General features: G+C 34.9%; 2 protein-coding genes across 2 annotated transcripts; one reads left to right on the plus strand and one right to left on the minus strand.

The window, feature by feature from the left end:
* Nucleotides 1-8,624: 8,624 nt before the first annotated feature.
* Nucleotides 8,625-9,308, minus strand: LOC140452781 (uncharacterized). Its single transcript, XM_072547109.1, has one exon. It carries the CDS (start codon nt 9,306-9,308, stop codon nt 8,625-8,627), a length of 684 nt encoding a protein of 227 aa, XP_072403210.1.
* A 14,279-nt stretch (nt 9,309-23,587) lies between these two features.
* Nucleotides 23,588-24,271, plus strand: LOC140452782 (uncharacterized). The gene has a single exon (XM_072547110.1). It carries the CDS (start codon nt 23,588-23,590, stop codon nt 24,269-24,271), a length of 684 nt encoding a protein of 227 aa, XP_072403211.1.
* The last annotated feature ends 351 nt before the right edge of the window (nt 24,272-24,622 follow it).

Below are 24,622 nucleotides of genomic sequence, written 5' to 3' on the forward strand. Positions count from 1 at the left end.
TTCCTAGGCATCTCCGTATATTCTCTTATCTTACCCCTTTTATAGTTCCAGATTTTCCGGTGCATTATTATATTGTATTCTTTTGGTTAAAAGATCTCTTTTCCCCTTATCTCAAAGCCAAATTCTAGTGTAGTGAGGCTAGCCCGAATTCGTGCTTGAGGTTTTGTGTCTCTGTGTTCTTTTGAGCTAAGCCATTCTTTTTATTATAACTTCTTTGCTAGTTCTTCTCTAATTGATCATCTCCTTCTCCATATACCACCCCTAAATTTTATTTAGGTTTCAATTGGGGCTTTTGCGTTTGCAATTTGGTTAGGTTTCAATTGGCGCTTTTGCGTTTGCAATTGAATAGGTTTCAAGAGACAAATGAGGAGGAAGTCAAAACGAAAATAACGGTGCACACGACAACGATAAAGGAGGACATATGCGAGAGATTCTTAAATTTAGAAAGAATGAGAAGAGTACTTTCATATTGTAGGAGATTTGCAGACAAATGCAGAAAAAAGAAGGACAATGGAGAAAGTCAGCTTACAGTCCAAGAATTAGAGGAAACGCTATTAAAGGTGATAAATCACACACAGCAAGCCTACTTCAAACAAGAAATAAATAAGCTGAAGAAGAAACAGCAATTAGACAAGAAAAATAAATTAGCGTCATTGGTACCATTCCTGGATAGACAAGGAATTCTAAGTGTCACCGGAAGACTGAGACACACGAATCTAAAGTACGGAGAAAAACATCCGATAATTTTTAAGGTGCAGGAGGTATAAAACCCAAGCAGCACAACAATTAATGGGAGATCTACCGAAAGACAGAGTGAACCCGAGTCATCCCTTTACTAACACAGAGATAGATTATGCCGGGCCAATAAAAATAAGTACCACGAGAGGCAGAGGACAGAGGAGCTATAAGGGCTACATCTCAGTATTTGTGTGTCTGTCAACGAAGGCAGTACACCTTAAGGTAGTAAGCGATATGTCTACGGATGCATTCATCGCAGCGTTCAAGAGATTTACGGCACGCAGAGGACAGTGCAACAACGTATACAGCGATAACGGAACCACATTCGTAGGAACAGCAAATTTGTTGAAAAAAGAAAATCAAAAAATAGATGACGAGATAAAACAAGGATTACTGGCACTAGGTACCCAGTGGCATGTCATATCTGCATATGCACCACATTTCGGAGGATTATGGGAGAGCGCAGTGCGAATAATGAAATATCACTTGAAAATAATCATCGGGGAAACAGTTCTAACATATGAAGAATTGAGTACGGTGCTGGCACAAATAGAAGCATGTATGAACTCGAGACCATTATGTGGGTCATCAGAAGACCCTGAAGGGAAAATAGCCCTGACACCAGCTCACTTCCTTATAGGGAGAGAAATTATATCACCAAATCGGGAAGAAGAGCTTACGACTTATTTGAAGATGCCGACGAGGTGGAGATTATTGGAGAAAATAAAAAGAGACTTCTGGAAAATTTGGAAACAGGAATACCTGCACCAACTACAACAGAGAAATAGATGGCATAAGGCGCACGCTAACATAAAAGAAGAAGAAATAGTTATAATTAAAGAAGAGGATACACCTCCAGGCAGATGGCCATTAGCGAGGGTAACAGAAACACACCCTGGAGCGGAGGGATTAACCAGAGTAACAGTGAGAAAGGCAAACGGGAAACTGACTAAAAGACCCATACATAAACTAATACGACTGGAAGAAGAGAAACAGGAAAAGCCGAAGAAGGCAGCAGCACTAAGATGGAAGAAAATACTAGTAGCTATAATGTTTTTAACGATGTTAAAACCCATAAAGGCAGAACCGTATAAAATATATAATCCGGTACCAGGATTTTTCACAGAAGACCTTGGAGAGGTCGTCATAGACCGGGGAACATTTCGAATAAAGGTGTTACTCGAAAAAGGAAGAATTCGAACAGAGCACCAACTAATAGGAAATATGATACAAGGCGTACGAGAACTGTGTCATGAGATAAAAATCGTGAATTGTAAGGATATAATAGAGAAGTTTATTGTCAGGCCATGGAGTGGGGTGTCAACTTTGGAAAAATGGCGTGCGCCCTATTCTTCATGCTATGGCATGCTGGACGAGCCATACAGTCTGTAGTCAACACCCCGAGGTATGAGCGGGAACACAAAGTGAATAAATACTCATACGCTTATGAAACGCACCTGGCGGATCATAAGGGCCTTCACATTTTACTCTTTTTCAACTTGTCTTGAGTGAAATGTCTTTAATCTTTCCTATCAGCCTCTCTTGGCTAACTCTTGTTTCTTCCGACCCCGAATGGCGATTAGGTTTCCGAAGGCAGACGGGTCACTATATTTCCTTCTTCTACTACAACTCTAAAACTCGCCAACACGCTTGGCCAGCGCGGCGTTTCAAGGCCAAATTTCCCCTCATGATGGATACATCAAGTGTACGGCCCTCAGTCCCCGGCGGTTCCAATTTCCCTGACCAAGGTGGCGGTCAGAATAGTGTTGGAGCAGAGGGTGCTAAGAATCACCGGAAGAGATCAGGCCACCAAAACAAACGACAAATGCATATATGTGCCTACAATGTACAAACTTTATCAACAGAAGCATCAATGATAGAACTGGAGAATGAACTACAACACATAAAATGGGATATAATCGGTATAAGTGAAGTTCGACGTCGAAAAGAAGATCAAATAATACTTAAGTCTGGAAATATGTTCCATTTCAGAGGAAACGAAGATTCATCTGTTGGAGGAGTGGGTTTTTTAATCCATAAAAAATGGGTACCAAACATAATCACAATAAAAAGTATATGTACCAGAGTCATTTATCTTATTTTTAAATTAAACCCAAGATACAAACTTAAAATTATACAGGCTTACGCACCAACTACGAGTCACCCGGATGAGGAAGTTGACCAATTTTATGAAGATATCAGAGCAGCTATACAAACTTCAAAAACACATTACACATTGATAATTGGAGATTTTAACGCCAAATTGGGATTCAAACAAGATGATGCAGAATCTGCTATGGGAAACTTTGGATTTGGTGAGAGAAATGAGAGAGGTAACAGGCTTCTTGACTTCTTACATCAGGAAAATCTCTTTGTGATGAACTCATTCTTCGGAAAGAAACCCCAACGTAAGTGGACATGGAAGAGTCCGAACCAAAGAACAAAAAATGAGATTGATTTCATAATATCAAATCGGAAAGATATTGTTCAGGATGTAACAGTATTGAATAAATTTTCAACAGGGAGCGACCATAGACTAGTTAGAGCAAAAACCACTTTTAACACTGAAGTTGAAAGAACAAAAATGATCCTCAAAAAGAAAAGTGGAAGGTGGCTGTTCCCAGAAGATATAACACTTTACGAAGAAAATATTAAGACTAGTTTGGATACACACGACTTAGAGAATATCAGCATCAATGAAATGAACAATAATATTACTCAAATATTGAAAGAAGCTGAAAAGAAATACTGTCCTCGTCCTGAAAATAATAACAAAAAATTAAGCCACAACACAAAACATCTTCTAGAGGAAAGAAGAAAACTTAGGGAAAATCAGGATCATAACCAAAATGAACTAAGAATTTTGAATAAGACAATTAAAAAGGAAGTTAGAAAAGATCTGAGACGATACAATACGATGGAAATAACTAGAGTAATAGAAGAAAACAAAAGCTTGAAAGTACTCAGACAGAGCATGTCCATTGGAAGAAAAAACGTCCACAAATTAAAAAATGAACAGGGGCAAATCATTGAGGATAGAATTCAAATTATGAATACGATAGAGAGTTTTTATAGACAACTATACAAAGAACAGCAATGTAACCGGAGTGGATCATTACCAAAGATAATCAATCAGGGATCTGAAATTTTACCGGACGTAACACCCAATGAAGTTCGAAGGTCAGTGCAAGAAATGAAAAACAATAAGTCCCCCGGAGGCGATGAAATAGTGGCAGATGCCTTGAAGGTGGCTGGAAAAAGATTATGGCAGGTCCTTGCCAAACTATTCACTAGATGTTTGCAGGAAGCAATAACACCAACCCAGTGGTATAACGCAGAAATTATCATACTTCATAAAAAAGGGGATGCTACCGACCTCAGGAATTACAGGCCCATAAGTCTACTTTCACATATTTATAAACTATTTACAAAAATAATTACGAAACGACTAGAAAATAAACTGGAATTTTATCAGCCCATAGAACAGGCGGGTTTTAGAAAAGGCTATGGAACAAACGATCACCTACTGGTAATAAAAAATCTTATAGAAAAATGCACTGAATATAATAAACCACTAGCTTTAATATTTGTCGACTATGAAAAGGCATTCGACACCGTAAATCAACAAAAAATGTTGGAAGCCTTGACAGAATGCCGAATTGACTATCGGTATTTAAATATAATTAAACATATATACCAAAACGCAACAGCCAGTGTTAGAGTGGGTGATCGTCAAACCCAGAAATTCCCGATACAACGTGGAGTACGCCAGGGGGACACCATATCGCCGAAACTGTTCACTACGCTTTTGGAATATATATGTAAAAGGGCAAAACTGACCGACAAGGGCATAAACATAAACGGAGAAAAGCTTAGCCATCTAAGGTTTGCAGATGATATTGTACTAATAGCTGATAGGATAGATGAGGCCAAAGAACTTTTAAATCAGCTCTACCTTTCCTCGCTAGAAGGGGGATTGAAAATAAATATATCTAAAACCCAGATGATGACAAATCTTGTAGTCAGCGAAGATATATGCGTAGGAACAAGATCCATAGACCAGGTAATGGCCTATAAATACCTAGGTCATGAGATTCGCATAGGAAAAGATAACCAAACCGTTGAGCTTCTCCGTCGTATAAGACTGACTTGGGCAGCCTTCGGCAAGCTGAACCATATTTTCAAATCGTCTGATATACCAATATGCCTTAAAAGAAAAACGTTTAATCAGTGTGTTTTGCCAGTGTTAACTTACGGTGCCGAAACGTTGACCATGACAAGGAGAACAGTTCAAAAGATCCGTGTGTGTCAAAGGGCGATGGAGCGTGCTATGTTGGGCGTTTCACTACGAGACAAGATCCCAAATCGCCAGCTACGACAAAGAACAGGAGTGGCTGATGCAGTAGAGAGAGTAGCAACACTGAAATGGAACTGGGCAGGTCACGTGGCTCGAATGACAGATAATAGATGGACAAAGCGGATACTGGAATGGAGACCAAAAGATGATGCCTACCGAAGCAGAGGTCGTCCACCAACACGTTGGACTGACGATCTAAAACGTTGTCATAGGAATTGGATGCAAGAGGCACAAGATCGAAATAGATGGAAAATTATGAGGGAGATCTATGTCCAGCAGTGGATAAGCGAAGATTGAATGATGAATAGAGAAGTTAGAGGAAGGACAAAGAAAGGCGGAGTCAGTAAGCGAGGGGTTGACAGTAGAAATAAAAGGAAGGGAAAGAAGAGGAATATTAGGAACAATATTAACCTCAGTATTTGGAGTCAATGACGAAGCCTACAGTAACATTGAAGCATTAGATAATAACCAAAAGGAGCTAATAAAGGGATCAGAGCACCAGGCGAAGATAATGTTAGAAACAATAACATCAATCAATCACACAGAGAACAGGATAAACGAGCAAATGAACAAGTTTAACAAAGCACTAATCACAGGTCTACAAGAAATATCTAAAGGACTTAACGAAGTAGAAGACAAAGCACAAAAAGTAGAAACCGAATATAGCACGTTACGAATACAAACGATAGCATTACAAGTTGTGGACTTCATTAACGAATATACTCAATTTTACGAGGGAATATTAAACCTTCACTATAACCACGGACACTTCATTGATATAGTGAAACCGGGTGAAATAACCAAATTAATGGGGAAAGCAGGGCAGATACTGCCTCAAGGGGTCGAATTACGACGACAACCCATTATAGAAACAGAAGTCAGTCATGACGACAGATATATAAAAGTCATCGGCTACTTCATAGTGACAGGGAAAAATAAGTACAGCATGCTCAAAGTCACGGCCATACCACTTAACGTTGAGGGGTCGGTGTTGCGCACATTTGTCGCCCCAAGGAATCTACTGGTCGTAGATTATAACACACTGCACTACTTCGAATTGACCGCGGAAGATAGAGAAAGGTGCTTACTGTTGACAAAGGCGCAGATAGCGTGCTCACCAACGGCTATAAGAAACATGGATACCCAACCAAACTGCATACTTGAAGAAATTTATGAGCGATCTAAGAATAGCACATGTCCAGTGGTAGCCAGGACAATACAGACAGCTCAATGGAGTAAGATGGGTACTCCCAACCTCTGGCTAGTTATCACGCCAGTCACGATACACATATCCATTATTTGCGATGGAAATCGGAGCGAAAGAGTACTGGAACGAGTCACATTCCTGAAGCTTTCACCCAAATGTATCGCCCAAACGAAAAATATTACATTACTCCCCACTAGCAGTGGGGTGGACAGAGCAGTGACGAGTTACCTGAAGTCGCCAATCACTCCCGTGGCCCAACTGGTGGCGAGGACACCCCGCAAGTTTAACACGCCTCTAAACACCTACCTTGACATACCAGGAGGAGAGATACGTTATGTGTTACTTGAGGAGGAGAGTCTGGAACAAGAAATGACGCATACGCAGTGGCGATCGATTCACGAATCTAATTGGCAATATTTTGTGGCCACCGGGATCATTACTATAATGGTAATAATTGGGATACTCACGTTATGGAAGTACCGTCCTGTTGCACCACTATGTCGTTCAGGGAATCCACAAACTCAGACCAACGAACAGGAAGTGCCTGTATTAGTTAGTAATCGGCACAACAATGTACCGTCGACTTCCCAAGTTGACATCCCACTTTCCACATTTTCATCCAATTGCCCTAATTTTAATCTAGAGATAGAGTCGGACATTGATAGCTAGGGTACGGTTGGAAGATTATTGATTATTCTTAAACTATTTATAATTTATCATGTTTGAATTTTACTATGTTATGTAATACTTATATGTAAACTTTGAGTATTGACACTTGGGCCAGATTTCCCGATTCCGCAGTATGTCCAATATCAAATCTCCGCCAAAATATTGACCCAATTAAAGTTTATATAAAACTAATATCTCTTGCCTAGAAAAGCATTCAATCAATATTCACTTAACGAACTTGATAGTCTTCAACGATCAACTTCATCTGTCTCTACTCAAAGTAATCCCGGGTCAACACCCATAGTGTACGTCTCAACAATAAACTCTGCTACTATTATTTGGTGTTTCCATTACAACTGAACGAACATCTTCACTGAGCCAACGAAGGGGATTTGTTCAGGATTCAATTGAATGGCTCAAATATAGTCCTATAATAAAACAGTTTTTAATTGAAGGCGATTTTTTAGCAACATCGCATTTAAAGCGACGAAAGAATATTTCCCTTATCAACTTTGCAGGGGCATACCAAAGTAAAATTTTAATTATTTATTTAAATACATAAGTAATTACCTAAAAATTGAATCTAAGACCGATATAATTATTAAATTATTATGTGTGTCTTGACGGATAAAGTAAAAGCCATATAAGAAGAAAGGTTAGTAATTAAGCAATGATCAATGGGCATCAAACAATTTTTAAAATTTAATTTCAATCACTTAAAAAGTAAATTATGTAATTTCATATATTTTATTAGTGTTCTGAAGCTATTTTCTTGTGATATTTTTAAGTAATTACTATTTAAATGGTAATAAGCCATAATTAAAGGTTGAAGTAAGTTTATTGACGTCTCAATTTCCACTCCGGGAATCGTTCTCAAAATATAAACAGTAGTAAATTAAACAAATTTTGTTTCTTTTTTAATTTCTTTCTTAATAAAGAAACAAAATTGGTTTAATTTACTAATGTTTGTATTTTGAGAACGATTTCCGAAGTGGAAATTTAAACGTCAATAAACGTACTTTAACCTTTAATTGTGGCTTATTCCCATTTAAATAGTAATTACATATATTTTATGTTCCGTAAGAAAATTTGCTTTTGTTCCGTTAAAAGCAAATAAAATGAATATAATATTTATATATAATTTATTGCACACAATAAAATTTATTTTATTAATGACGGTTTTAATATAGAAATCATTCAGTTTACTGTGCTATACTATAACTCTCCATATAATATAATCTCTCTCCTATGGCGCTACAGCCCACATCAGGCCCTGTTCTCTCCCAGCATCCTCCTTTAAGCACCCCTTTTCTTGGCTACTCTCTTCCAGTTATCCACCCTCAGTATCTCTTTAGCATCGGTTCTTACTTCGTGTATCCACTGCTTCCTTGGATTTTATACTGGCCGACGTCCCATCATAGTTTCACTAAGCGTTCTAAGATCCTACTAGGTGATCTATTATTATCTAAAAGCCGCCCAAAATAAGATGAAAAGAGTAACTACTAGGGAATATATCAAAGATACTTGATGTTTATGAAACTATGTTTTCATCAACATAGACACTTCCTCTGTCAAATTAACCTAAAATAAATATAAAAAATAGAAGAGACATGGAAACCGTAGTAATAAGTTTTGACAGAAAGAAAAAGAAAATCAAATTAATAATGTCAATATGTTAAGTAATTTTGATAATTTTACAATACAATCCTCACAAGGATTGTGTCTAATTACATTTATAAGCTCAGCCTTAACCATGTCCTTGGAAAATGGAATTCCTTTTTGTCTTAACCAACTCTGCATATTTGCTTTTCTGGTGGCCATAGTTGGCAGATGTTTTACTAATCGGCTATGATAAGAAGCGTTATCCATCACTATTATCGAATTAGGCTCGACTCGTGAAAGAAGGGATTGAAACCATTTTTCAAAACGTTGGGCTTCCATGTCTTCATGGTAATCCCCCGTTTTCTTAGATAAAAAAATTAGTGCACTATCTTCTAAAAATCCACTCTCACTACCTATATGGGCGACAGTCAGTCGTTGCCCTTTACCCGTTGGTCCTCGTAACCCTCTTGATAAACCATCCACAAATGCTTGACGATAACTCGTTATAGTAGTATCTTGCCAGATCTTAGATACTGTGTGACCAGTATTTACCCACGTTTCGTCCAGATAGTAATTCTTTTTGTGGGCAGAACGAACCTCTCTAATAGAGCGAAGATCTCTTCGTCGCCATGAGACTATATCTTCTCTTTCTATTAAGACAGATTTACGGGATCTTTTGGCATATACAAATTTTAAATCTTCTTTTATTATTATCCTTAACGTCTGTTTGCTCATTTTTGGAATCAGACCATTTTCTATTACCTTTGTCCTAATGGATTCGAGGGTTGGCGCTTTATTCTCAAAAAATAAACAATGAATAGTAGAGCGTACAAAATTTTTCTAATACTCGTTCAAATTAATTGTTTTTCTACCACGACAATGTACTTTTGGAGCTTGCACAATCCCAGTCACCTTTTTTTCTCTACAATGCGTTCTATTGTCGATACGGATACTCCCGTTAAAAATGAACACTGAGCTACAGCTTCTACTGTATGAAGTGTGCTTTTTCAATTTTCATACACTCTACAGACAATCTGCTTTTTTTCTACCGACATAAACTTCCGTTTTCTTTGTACATTACTTGGACCCGCTACGCCATCCATCTTAATGCTCTAAAAAGAATAAACATCAATCATAATAATCTGCTATGTATTTGTTGTTTACTTATCACAAAAACTATTTTAAAATTAATAAATAGTAAATAAATAATAATAAAGTTTATTTAAAAAATACAGGGATGAGTGCCTTAAGAACCGGCAAAATAACGCAAAAGATAGAAAACATAATACGTTGTGAAATAAAAAGAAATGAAAGTAGTAGAGGTGAGAAATTATCGATATAAACCTATAATTTACTTTACATTACATTAGATCTATCGAAAGTTTCCCACCTTTAGACGTTAGCTTATGAGCTGGTTGACTTCAGTCATAGTAATACGTATCACGTAATGTAAGTAAAAACAGTTTAAGTCTGACTATGTTTTTATCCAAAATTAAAGTAATGATCAATAATAAACTGTGATTTGAGACGTCGAATACACTCTTCTCAATACAGAATTATCATAGCTTGTTATTCTGTATTCGTCAACACAGAACTAATTATCAAATTACTACTAATTAAACTGTTTACTTACATTTGCTTTATTGCCTTCAATCAGTTTTTACTTTATGCGAAATTTAAAAAATGTTAATGTTCGACGTCATACTTGTAATATTATGACTGAAGTCAACTAGCTCATAAGCTAGTTTTGCGTTATTTTGCCGGTTCTTAAGGCACTCATCACTGTATATAAAAGAAAGTCACATGCACAAGAAACAGAACACACCCCACCTATTGACATATAAGAATGTGAAACGAATCAAATATGTCATCTCATTACTATTTTTTCCAAGGACGTAAATATATAGCCAAGCGAAATGTTGATAAGTTTACCGATGTTTTAAAATATTTAACTAAACTGGTCCAACTATACGCTCGAAAAACGAACTGGTATGCACAATTTATATTGTTACGTGGGCAAATGTTATGAAATTATTTTGTATATTTTAGTTAGGTATTTACATTGTCGAAGCATACACAATAAAAACGACCACGGTAAGATTTTTCTCCTGATATTTAGAATTGTTGCCGTTAGCTCTCAGTTAAATTTGTAAATGAGTCACCTTTAATTGAAATCTGTCCGACTATAAAAGAAACGGATGGTAAAAAGAGAAAAATCAAAGAAGCGGCTCTAATTATGCTAAATGAGACCAATTGTCCAAAGGAAAATACCAGTATTAGTAAGTCGGTAAAATATAGAGGATACATCATTTATGTTTTTTAAATACCAAACACATAAAATCAGAATTTGGTGTTTATTGAAAGTAAACTAAATGCACGACCAAATACTTACCATGTCGGGATTGTATTATGAGGTTTTTTCCTGGTTTTTCCCTCATAATTTACTATGGAATCACAAACAGGAGATTTTCACTGTCATCACGGCATGTGTTTGTCTTTTTAAAGACGAATTATATGCTATGATTTTTTCTGACAGATATTCTCAAGTTAAAGTTGATTTCATGTAATCGAATGAACTATCTTACAAGTAAAGTCGTCCCAGGAACGCAACTCAACAATATTGGCAATATCATTTTAAAGTCGTCTACTTTAAAATGTATAATGTATGTCTGAATTGTCAATATAAATGAGTCAGATAAAATTAAATTATTAGAAGAATTTTTCACCAAGTAACAAAAAAACAAAATTTGTTTAATTAACTAATGTTTGTATTTTGAGAACAATTTCCGAAGTGGAAATTGAAACGTCAATAAACGTACTTTAACCTTTAATTGTGGCTTATTCCCATTTAAATAGTAATTAACTGTAAATAGGTAAAAAATCTGTTATTTGTTTTTTGATTGTTACAAGAAAACCATACCTGATAGAAAAAAAACAACAATAAAACAACTTTTGTTGAAGTATATTACTAAGGAAATCACTAGTATAACAGACCAGCATATCTGTGTATGATTGACTTAAAGAAAGCATTTGAAAGATACAGGGAAAAACGAGGTATGTCAAATGACGGGCGAAAATGAGATAATTAGACCATATAGTGGCACAACCCGGATACTATTTTATGTAAAAAATTCACATTGATGAAAGAAGTTAGTCAGGATGTAACACATATTTTTATATTTATTATACAGAGTAAAAAAGGAGGCATATCCGAGCGCTACAGGGAAAAAAGGAAGGATGTCAATGTCAATGTGACCGACGCCGACGAAGCGGTTAATACATTTAGTTTGTACTTGGTTCAGAGGTGTTTAGAGGTTATGTATGTTTATGTACTGAACCTGAAAGGAGAGTTATCGAGTTGTAAATATGTCTAGTGATAGTGACGAATTTATGAAATGTGATGTTATGGACAAATGGGAAAATAATTGGAAGAAAAGTAAAAAATAAGAACGAATTCATGAAGTAAATAAAAAATTAAATCGACAAAGCCATGTAATAGGACCGGATTGTAAGCACGTTAGGTTTAAGTGTTTTCTACAAATACTGGAACAAACAAGAATTCAAATTATTAGAAAGTTCCACCTCATGAAGTCGACAGATGCCCAAAATATATACTTATGCAGAATAATTACTGTACAAACTGTACAGCAAGGAATACCACGAGTATCAGAGGATTCTGATGATGGACGTCTTCATGATGCAACCTTTAGTTATAGAATCCGTTATAATGTAAAGGACGATACACAAGAAGTCTAGTATGTCAGAAGGCCTTTTTGGCATTTCATGGAATTGGGAAAAAAAAGTTAGAAGTTCTACAAAACTCAATAAAATTGACAGGTCACGCTCTAAAAGATACTAGAGGAAGACATGAAAACCATCGTCATCAAGTAACAACAAACAAAACACTGTAAACTGTTTGGAAACAAAAAACTGTATAATGCAGCATATAGGGTCTTTCAGGGGCAGAAAAAGTCAATACAGTTTGAAAGACTCGTCGAAATTATACTTATCTGAGGATTTAAATATTAACAAAATGTACACAATGTACGTAGAAAAATTTCCAGACATGCGTACTTCATACGAAATATATAGAAGTACTTTTTTAACTCAAATTTAATATTTTCTTTGGTTTTCCAAGGTCCGATACGTGTATGTTGCTATGATCCTCAGTAAAAAAGTAACGAGATCAGTAAGAGGCTTCGGAAAGAATTATAATGCTGCAGCTATTGACAACCCATGGAACAATGAACTTAATTCAGATTTATGAGCCAACTGCTGACAAAAATGATGAAGAAATAGAAAACTTTTATAGCGAACTTCAAAAAACATTACTTCTCACAGCATCTAGAGATATAACAGTGATCATGGGTGATTTCAATGCAAAAATTTTCGAAGGAAAGTGCCAACCTAATGTAGGACCATATGGGCTTGGTAAACGAAACGACAGAGGAGATCGCTTAATAGAATTTTGCCAGGAGCATAATGTTATATCCGCAAATACATTTTTTTAATTACTCAAGCGACGTATTTATACATGGAAATCGCCAGCTGACAAAGACAACAAAATCGTCAGAAATCAAATTGACTACATCCTAATAAAACACAGATATCGAAACACAATTCAGGCAGTAAAGGCATATCTAGAAGCAGACGTATCCTCTGATCACAGTCTTCTTATTGCTAGGTTTCAACTTCAACTAAAAAAGATGCAAAAAAGCCGCAACAACAATAAACTTAACATACAGAAACTAAAGTCAGAAGAAACAAAAGAAAATCTGAAACACGAAATGAACACAAATCTAGATAGAAACCCAAGAAATAATTGCAACGTAGAGCAGCAGTGGCAATTCTTCACAACCTCTATATTGGAGCCAAGTAAGAAAGTACTTACAACAACCAAATGTAAGAAAAAAGAGTGGATGACCGAGGAAATTTTAGAGTTGATGAATGAAAGGAGAAAAAACAAAACTATCAATACGATCCACTATAAACATCTTTAAAATCAAATAAGAAGAAAAATTAGGGAGGCTAAAGAAACCTACTTCTCTGAAAATTTTAAAGAAATAGAAGAACTGCAAAACAGATATGACAACTTTAATCTACATAAAAAAGTCAAAGAACTAGCCGGAGTCGGAAGTAGAAGAACCTCGAATATATTGCTCGACAAAAATGGAAATATTATATTGGAGACAGAACAAAAACTATGACGATGGAAAGAGTACATCGAGGAATTATTTTATGACCAGACAGAAGCTAGTACATCTGTAGACAGCCAAACGGGAGATGTAGGCCCAGAGATAACCAAATCCGAGGTTAGTCAGGCATTAAACTCAATGAAAACCAATAAATATGCTGGTCCAGATGAATTAGCAAGCTAGCTATTAAAGTTGGTCAACGAGAAAAACCTGGACATAATAGTAGAACTGTTCAACGCTATCTATACTACGGGAATCATCCCTAGAGAAATGTTGACATCAGCATTTGTGTGTTTGCCAAAGAAAGCGAATGCCAAAGAGTGCAGTGACTATCGAACCATAAGCTTAATGTCACTTACCTTGAAAACTCTGTTGAAAATTATCCACGCCAGAATTCACTCTAAACTGGAGCTGGATATTAGTGACACACAATATAAGTTCCGCAATGGTATGGATACCAGAGACGCACTATTCTCCTTCAACGTGCTAACGCAGAGATGTTTGGATGCTAACCGTCCTCTTTACGTATGTTTTATAGACTACAATAAAGCGTTTGATAAAGTAAAACATGACCGACTCATGGAAATTCTAAAAAATAAAAACCTAGATGAAAGAGATTTAAGGCTAATAACAAACCTTTATTACAATCAGCGAGCAATAGTACGAATTGAAAAAGAGACATCTGAAGAAATGGAAATAAAGAGAGGAGTTAGGCAAGGCTGCATACTATCACCTCTATTATTTAACGTTTATTCTGAAGAGGTAACTCGAGAAATTCTGGAAGATGAAACAGTCGGCATAAGAGTAAATGGAGTCTTAGTTAACAATATCAGATATGCAGATGATACAGTAATAATAGCCGATAATTTACAAGACCTAGAAAGACTTATAAGTAAAATAGTAATGTGTAGCAGGGAGTACGGACTCTCGTTCAATATCAAAAAGACGAAGTTTATGAAAATTTGTAAAAACAACCATAATACTAACGAAATCTTAATAGTAGAGGTCCAGCAGATTAAAAGAGTAAAAAAGTACACTTACCTAGGAACACTTATAATAGAAAATAATGACTACACTGCAGAAATAAAAGTCAGACTCGAAAAAGCACGTTGTAATTTTATGAAAATAAAAAAGGTCCTATGTGGCAAAGACTTAACATTAGCTCTTAAAGTACGCCTAACAAGATGTTACGTATACAGTGTACTATACTATGGAGTGAAATCATGGACGTTAAATCTAGACACAATGAGACGACTTAACGCCTTTGAAATGTGGACCTATAGAAGAATTTTGAGGGTTTCCTGGGTAGATAGATTTACGAACAATGAAGTACTGAGCAGAATAGGTAAAGAGAAGGAAGTTCAACTTACAATTAAAAAAAGAAAGCTACAGTATCTCGGACATGTGATGCGGGGCGAGAAGTATGGCATCCTGCGACTCCTGCAAGGAAAGATATATTTCACTTTAAAAGATACCAATTTACAATTTTAATTCAATTGGCAATTCCTTAAGTGGCCAATCACTGTACCCGTTACCCTATTTCACTCCGTTGTAGCCTAATATGCCTAATTGTAGAAATAACTATTCTTAAATTATATTACGTTTTTTGTTGAATAAACTAATTTAAATAAAATACTATTTACACTTTTTCTTAAGGTTCCTTCTTCATTACGGAAGGGTGGCTATAACTACAGCAAATTGCTCTCTATGCTGAGCTGTTCTTAGTATCGAATGTGTGTCCATGCCTGTCCAGTCTCTTACATTCTTCAGCCAGGAGCATTTTCTTCCTTCTAGTTTCCCTTCCATTATGAGTCGTAGAAAGTTATATTTTTCTTCTATGTAAATATATTCTAGATAACTCGTTTTTCTGTTATTTACAATATTTAGGAGTTCTCTCCCAGTCCTTATTCTTCTCACAGCACCTCGTTGTTGGTCACGTGCTCTGTCCACGAAATCTTCAGCATCCTTCGAAAAACACACATTTCAAAGGCTTCTATACGCCTCATACTTGTAATTCCGAGAGCATATGTTTCCACTCCGTATAGCAATAAGGAATAAATTAATGTTTTTACAAATTGATGTTAAATATCCAACGATAAGATAGAGATACATTCATTAATGTTTACACTTACATTGAGTTATTGCATTTAAATTACTTAACTTTAGGATAGGATAGGTGGGTTTAAATAATTGTATTTAAAATACTCAGTTTAAATTGACAGTCCTTGATTTTTCATTATTTATATTTTAATAACTTTCCTTTGGTTTAATAGTCTTGTACACTTGATTTTACGCTCATAGAGTATGTGGATTTAAATTATTTTTTTTTATTTAAGTTTAAGACCCCTTAATGTTTTACCCTTCTTTGCACCCGTAGGTTATTTGGGTTTTAATAACTTCTCATTGGTTTAATATATCGCTTAAAATAATTATTGAGAAAATGGTTCCCTTACACATAAGACACGAATCATATCAATCGTAAAGGTGCAAAAATCTAAATCCTATATCAAAATCACTCTCAAGACCCATCCCTCCCGACAAAAATTTCTGTATCCGCGGTTTCTGTTCTTGCTGCTTAAAAACAATTGCATTTGCCATCAACTGCCTTGCTTGTTCAGACAAGACTTTGCCTTGCCTTTTAATCCTTTTAATCTCTTTTAGTCTTGGTTAATCATTTATGTTAATAATGTAAAAACTAAAATCAATCACAATAAGAGCTGTTTCAATACAGCAAAAGAAAAAACAATAATTTTTGATTTGATAAATTGACAAAATTTGAAAAATGATTTTTTGCTATACACTGCGCATCCGTGATGAAGCCTAATATATAAAGAAACAAGTCTTAAGCTATATTTGACGATTAGTACTTGAGCTTTTGATAAGGTCAGTGTTTACTAATTTAATCTTTAGTTATAGAGAAAAATATAAGTGGCAGGGACAGGTCAATTCCAAAGTAAATCGTGCACAAACACTTTATATACACTAGTTATTAGTGACAGAATTCATTTTTGCGTGCTTTTGAAGTATCACCTCCACCAATAAACAATTGACATACAAAAATATAGGTAAATATAGGCACGTAAATATTGGTAAAACAGAACAGGCAAATTTTAGTACATCTTGTAAGAGTTGCCTTGCCTCCTCGGGAAACTGTATATGCTTCAGAATTTTAACAAATTTACACCATTAGTTTGCGGACAAACTAATGGCCCAAATTTCTGACGGTGAGGCTGTAATGGAAAGAGAATATAACGGTTTACAGGCTGGAGTTCCAGAAACTTATACAAGTGCAACATTTATTCACTGTAATAATTATACGGAGTTCATTTATATTTATCTTAATCTTTCAGTTTTATTAATCAAGTTATTGTTATCTTGCATAATCTCTCTTAAAAAGTTTTTGTTTTGTTAATTAAAAAAGCTTTTTTTTCTTTTTTTTTTGTCATGTATATATTATAGGCTATTTCATTAATAATTTTAATATAGATTCCTGGGCTCAAAATACTACGGTTTAACCCAAACCAATTAATTAAAATGTGTCTCCTTACTGAGTTACAGGGTGTTTTATTTAAAAATTTAAAGACTATTTTTATACTCAGTACTTTAAAACTCTTTGACATATCCTTGTGAAACTTGGCAGGTAGTGTAAGTACTTTACCTTCTAATCTTCTTCTCCTTCAGGTGCCATCTCCGCTACGGAGATTGGTAATCATCATAGCTATTTTAATTTTTGAGGCAGTAGCTCTAAATAGTTGTTTTGAGCTGCATCAAAACCATTATCTCAGATTCTTAAGCCATGAAATTTGAGGCAGTAGCAGTTAATTTTTGAGGCAGTAGCTCTAAATAGTTGTTTTGAGCTGCATCAAAATGATTATCTCAGGTTCTTAAGCCATAAAATTTGTCTTCTTCCGATGCTTCTTCTGCCATCTATCTTTCCTTGCAGGAGTCGCAGGATGCCATACTTCTCTCCCCACATCACATGTCCGAGATACTGTAGCTTTCTTTTTTTAATTGTAAGTTGAACTTCCTTCTCTTTACCTATTCTGCTCAGTACTTCATTGTTCGTAAATCTATCTACCCAGGAAACCCTCAAAATTCTTCTATAGGTCCACATTTCAAAGGCGTTAGGTCGTCTCATTGTGTCTAGATTTAACGTCCATGATTTCACTCCATAGTATAGTACACTGTATACGTAACATCTTGTTAGGCGTACTTTAAGAGCTAATGTTAAGTCTTTGCCACATAGGACCTTTTTCATTTTCATAAAATTACAACGTGCTTTTTCGAGTCTGACTTTTATTTCTGCAGTGTAGTCATTATTTTCTATTATAAGTGTTCCTAGGTAAGTGTACTTTTTTACTCTTTTAATCTGCTGGACCTCTACTATTAAGATTTCGTTAGTATTATGGTTGTTTTTACAAATTTTCATAAACTTCGTCTTTTTGATATTGAACGAGAGTCCGTACTCCCTGCTACACATTACTATTTTACTTATAAGTCTTTCTAGGTCTTGTAAATTATCGGCTATTATTACTGTATCATCTGCATATCTGATATTGTTAACTAAGACTCCATTTACTCTTATGCCGACTGTTTCATCTTCCAGAATTTCTCGAGTTACCTCTTCAGAATAAACGTTAAATAATAGAGGTGATAGTATGCAGCCTTGCCTAACTCCTCTCTTTATTTCCATTTCTTCAGATGTCTCTTTTTCAATTCGTACTATTGCTCGCTGATTGTAATAAAGGTTTGTTATTAGCCTTAAATCTCTTTCATCTAGGTTTTTATTTTTTAGAATTTCCATGAGTCGGTCATGTTTTACTTTATCAAACGCTTTATTGTAGTCTATAAAACATACGTAAAGAGGACGGTTAACATCCAAACATCTCTGCGTTAGCACGTTGAAGGAGAATAGTGCGTCTCTGGTATCCATACCATTGCGGAACTTATATTGTGTGTCACTAATATCCAGCTCCAGTTTAGAGTGAATTCTGGCGTGGATAATTTTCAACAGAGTTTTCAAGGTAAGTGACATTAAGCTTATGGTTCGATAGTCACTGCACTCTTTGGCATTCGCTTTCTTTGGCAAACACACAAATGCTGATGTCAACATTTCTCTAGGGATGATTCCCGTAGTATAGATAGCGTTGAACAGTTCTACTATTATGTCCAGGTTTTTCTCGTTGACCAACTTTAATAGCTAGCTTGCTAATTCATCTGGACCAGCATATTTATTGGTTTTCATTGAGTTTAATGCCTGACTAACCTCGGATTTGGTTATCTCTGGGCCTACATCTCCCGTTTGGCTGTCTACAGATGTACTAGCTTCTGTCTGGTCATAAAATAATTCCTCGATGTACTCTTTCCATCGTCATAGTTTTTGTTCTGTCTCCAATATAATATTTCCATTTTTGTCGAGCAATATATTCGAGGTTCTTCTACTTCCGACTCCGGCTAGTTCTTTGACTTTTTTATGTAGATTAAAGTTGTCATATCTGTTTTGCAGTTCTTCTATTTCTTTAAATTTTTCAGAGAAGCAGGTTTCTTTAGCCTCCCTAATTTTTCTTCTTATTTGATTTTAAAGATGTTTATAGTGGATCGTATTGATAGTTTTGTTTTTTCTCCTTTCATTCATCAACTCTAAAATTTCCTCGGTCATCCACTCTTTTTTCTTACATTTGGTTGTTGTAAGTACTTTCTTACTTGGCTCCAATATAGAGGTTGTGAAGAATTGCCACTGCTGCTCTACGTTGCAATTATTTCTTGGGTTTCTATCTAGATTTGTGTTCATTTCGTGTTTCAGATTTTCTTTTGTTTCTTCTGACTTTAGTTTCTGTATGTTAAGTTTATTGTTGTTGCGGCTTTTTTGCATCTTTTTTAGTTGAAGTTGAAACCTAGCAATAAGAAGACTGTGATCAGAGGATACGTCTGCTTCTAGATATGCCTTTACTGCCTGAATTGTGTTTCGATATCTGTGTTTTATTAGGATGTAGTCAATTTGATTTCTGACGATTTTGTTGTCTTTGTCAGCTGGCGATTTCCATGTATAAAGACGTCGCTTAAGTAATTAAAAAAATGTATTTGCGGCTATAACATTATGCTCCTGGCAAAATTCTATTAAGCGATCTCCTCTGTCGTTTCGATTACCAAGCCCATATGGTCCTACATTAGGTTAGCACTTTCCTTCGAAAATTTTTGCATTGAAATCACCCATGATCACTGTTATATCTCTAGATGCTGTGAGATGTAATGTTTTTTGAAGTTCGCTATAAAAGTTTTCTATTTCTTCATCATTTTTGTCAGCAGTTGGCTCATAAATCTGAATTAAGTTCATTGTTCCATGGGTTGTCAATAGCTGCAGCATTATAATTCTTTCCGAAGCCTCTTACTGATCTCGTTACTTTTTTACTGAGGATCATAGCTACATACACGTATCGGACCTTGGAAAACCAAAGAAAATATTAAATTTGAGTTGAAAAAGTACTTCTATATATTTTGTATGAAGTACGCATGTCTGGAAATTTTTCTACGTGCATTGTGTACATTTTGTTAATATTTAAATCCTCAGATAAGTATAATTTCGACGAGTCTTTCAAACTGTATTGACTTTTTCTGCCCCTGAAAGACCCTATATGCTGCATTATACAGTTTTTTGTTTCCATAGAAACCTGATGACGATGGTTTTCATGTCTTCCTCTAGTATCTTTTAGAGCGTGACCTGTCAATTTTATTGAGTTTTGTAGAACTTCTAACTTTTTTTTCCCAATTCCATGAAATGCCAAAAAGGCCTTCTGACATACTAGACTTCTTGTGTATCGTCATTTACATTATAACGGATTCTATAACTAAAGGCGGCATCATGAAGACGTCCATCATCAGAGTCCTCTGATACTCGTGGTATTCCTTGCTGTACAGTTTGTACAGTAATTAATCTGCATAAGTATATATTTTGGGCATCTGTCGACTTCATGAGGTGGAACTTTCTAATAATTTGAATTCTTGTTTGTTCCAGTATTTGTAGAAAACACTTAAACCTAACGTGCTTACAATCCGGTCCTATTACATGGCTTTGTCTATTTAATTTTTTATTTACTTCATAAATTCGTTCTTATTTTTTACGTTTCTTTCAATTATTTTCCCATTTGTCCATAACATCACATTTCATAAATTCGTCACTATCACTAGACATATTTACAACTCGATAACTCTCCTTTCAGGTTCAGTACATAAACATACATAACCTCTAAACACCTCTGAACCAAGTACAAACTAAATGTATTAACCGCTTCGTCGGCGTCGGTCACATTGACATTGACATCCTTCCTTTTTTCCCTGTAGCGCTCGGACATGCCTCCTTTTTTACTCTGTATAACAAATATAAAAATATGTGTTACATCCTGACTAACTTCTTTCATCAATGTGAATTTTTTACATAAAATAGTATCCAGGTTGTGCCACTATATGGTCTAATTATCTCATTTTCGCCCGTCATTTGACATACCTCGTTTTTCCCTGTATCTTTCAAATGCTTTCTTTAAGTCAATCATACACAGATATGCTGGTCTGTTATACTAGTGATTTCTCAGTAATATACTTAAACAAAAGTTGTTTTATTGTTGTTTTTTTTCTATCAGGTATGGTTTTCTTGTAACAATCAAAAAACAAATAACAGATTTTTTACCTATTTACAGCTAATTACTATTTAAATGGGAATAAGCCACAATTAAAGGTTAAAGTACGTTTATTGACGTTTCAATTTCCACTTCGGAAATCGTTCTCAAAATACAAACATTAGTTAATTAAACAAATTTTGTTTTTTTGTTACTTGGTGAAAAATTCTTCTAATAATTTAATTTTATCTGACTCATTTATATTGACAATTCAGACATACATTATACATTTTAAAGTAGACGACTTTAAAATGATATTGCCAATATTGTTGAGTTGCGTTCCTGGGACGACTTTACTTGTAAGATAGTTCATTCGATTCCATGAAATCAACTTTAACTTGAGAATATCCGTCAGAAAAAATCATAGCATATAATTCGTCTTTAAAAAGACAAACACATGCCGTAATGACAGTGAAAATCTCCTGTTTGTGATTCCATAGTAAATTATGAGGGAAAAACCAGGAAAAAACCTCATAATACAATCCCGACATGGTAAGTATTTGGTCGTGCATTTAGTTTACTTTCAATAAACACCAAATTCTGATTTTATGTGTTTGGTATTTAAAAAACATAAATGATGTATCCTCTATATTTTACCGACTTACTAATACTGGTATTTTCCTTTGGACAATTGGTCTTATTTAGCATAATTAGAGCCGCTTCTTTGATTTTTCTCTTTTTACCATCCGTTTCTTTTATAGTCGGACAGATTTCAATTAAAGGTGACTCATTTACAAATTTAACTGAGAGCTAACGGCAACAATTCTAAATATCAGGAGAAAAATCTTACCGTGGTCGTTTTTATTGTGTATGCTTCGACAATGTAAATACCTAACTAAAATATACAAAATAATTTCATAACATTTGCCCACGTAACAATATAAATTGTGCATACCAGTTCGTTTTTCGAGCGTATAGTTGGACCAGTTTAGTTAAATATTTTAAAACATCGGTAAACTTATCAACATTTCGCTTGGCTATATATTTACGTCCTTGGAAAAAATAGTAATGAGATGACATATTTGATTCGTTTCACATTCTTATATGTCCATAGGTGGGGTGTGTTCTGTTTCTTGTGCATGTGACTTTCTTTTATATACAGTGATGAGTGCCTTAAGAACCGGCAAAATAACGCAAAACTAGCTTATGAGCTAGTTGACTTCAGTCATAATATTACAAGTATGACGTCGAACATTAACATTTTTTAAATTTCGCATAAAGTAAAAACTGATTGAAGGCAATAAAGCAAATGTAAGTAAATAGTTTAATTAGTAGTAATTTGATAATTAGTTCTGTGTTGACGAATACAGAATAACAAGCTATGATAATTCTGTATTGAGAAGAGTGTATTCGACGTCTCAAATCACAGTTTATTATTGATCATTACTTTAATTTTGGATAAAAACATAGTCAGACTTAAACTGTTTTTACTTACATTACGTGATACTTATTACTATGACTGAAGTCAACCAGCTCATAAGCTAACGTCTAAAGGTGGGAAACTTTCGATAGATCTAATGTAATGTAAAGTAAATTATAGGTTTATATCGATAATTTCTCACCTCTACTACTTTCATTTCTTTTTATTTCACAACGTATTATGTTTTCCATCTTTTGCGTTATTTTGCCGGTTCTTAAGGCACTCATCCCTGTATTTTTTAAATAAACTTTATTATTATTTATTTACTATTTATTAATTTTAAAATAGTTTTTGTGATAAGTAAACAACAAATACATAGCAGATTATTATGATTGATGTTTATTCTTTTTAGAGCATTAAGATGGATGGCGTAGCGGGTCCAAGTAATGTACAAAGAAAACGGAAGTTTATGTCGGTAGAAAAAAAGCAGATTGTCTGTAGAGTGTATGAAAATTGAAAAAGCACACTTCATACAGTAGAAGCTGTAGCTCAGTGTTCATTTTTAACGGGAGTATCCGTATCGACAATAGAACGCATTGTAGTGAAAAAAAGGTGACTGGGATTGTGCAAGCTCCAAAAGTACATTGTCGTGGTAGAAAAACAATTAATTTGGATGAGTATTAGAAAAATTTTGTACGCTCTACTATTCATTGTTTATTTTTTGAGAATAAAGCGCCAACCCTCGAATCCATTAGGACAAAGGTAATAGAAAATGGTCTGATTCCAAAAATGAGCAAACAGACGTTAAGGATAATAATAAAAGAAGATTTAAAATTTGTATATGCCAAAAGATCCCGTAAATCTGTCTTAATAGAAAGAGAAGATATAGTCTCATGGCGACGAAGAGATCTTCGCTCTATTAGAGAGGTTCGTTCTGCCCACAAAAAGAATTACTATCTGGACGAAACGTGGGTAAATACTGGTCACACAGTATCTAAGATCTGGCAAGATACTACTATAACGAGTTATCGTCACGCATTTGTGGATGGTTTATCAAGAGGGTTACGAGGACCAACAGGTAAAGGGCAACGACTGACTGTCGCCCATATAGGTAGTGAGAGTGGATTTTTAGAAGATAGTGCACTAATTTTTTTATCTAAGAAAACGGGGGATTACCATGAAGACATGGAAGCCCAACGTTTTGAAAAATGGTTTCAATCCCTTCTTTCACGAGTCGAGCCTAATTCGATAATAGTGATGGATAACGCTTCTTATCATAGCCGATTAGTAAAACATCTGCCAACTATGGCCACCAGAAAAGCAAATATGCAGAGTTGGTTAAGACAAAAAGGAATTCCATTTTCCGAGGACATGGTTAAGGCTGAGCTTATAAATGTAATTAGACACAATCCTTGTGAGGATTGTATTGTAAAATTATCAAAATTACTTAACATATTGACATTATTAATTTGATTTTCTTGTTCTTTCTTCTTATATGGCTTTTACTTTATCCGTCAAGACACACATAATAATTTAATAATTATATCGGTCTTAGATTTAATTTTTAGGTAATTACTTATGTATTTAAATAAATAATTAAAATTTTACTTTGGTATGCCCCTGCATAGTTGATAAGGGAAATATTCTTTCGTCGCTTTAAATGCGATGTTGCTAAAAAATCGCCTTCAATTAAAAACTGTTTTATTATAGGACTATATTTGAGCCATTCAATTGAATCCTGAACAAATCCCCTTCGTTGGCTCAGTGAAGATGTTCGTTCAGTTGTAATGGAAACACCAAATAATAGTAGCAGAGTTTATTGTT

This window comes from Diabrotica undecimpunctata, chromosome 11 (genome assembly GCF_040954645.1).
Source record: "Diabrotica undecimpunctata isolate CICGRU chromosome 11, icDiaUnde3, whole genome shotgun sequence".
Classification (NCBI taxonomy): Eukaryota; Metazoa; Arthropoda; class Insecta; order Coleoptera; family Chrysomelidae; genus Diabrotica; species Diabrotica undecimpunctata.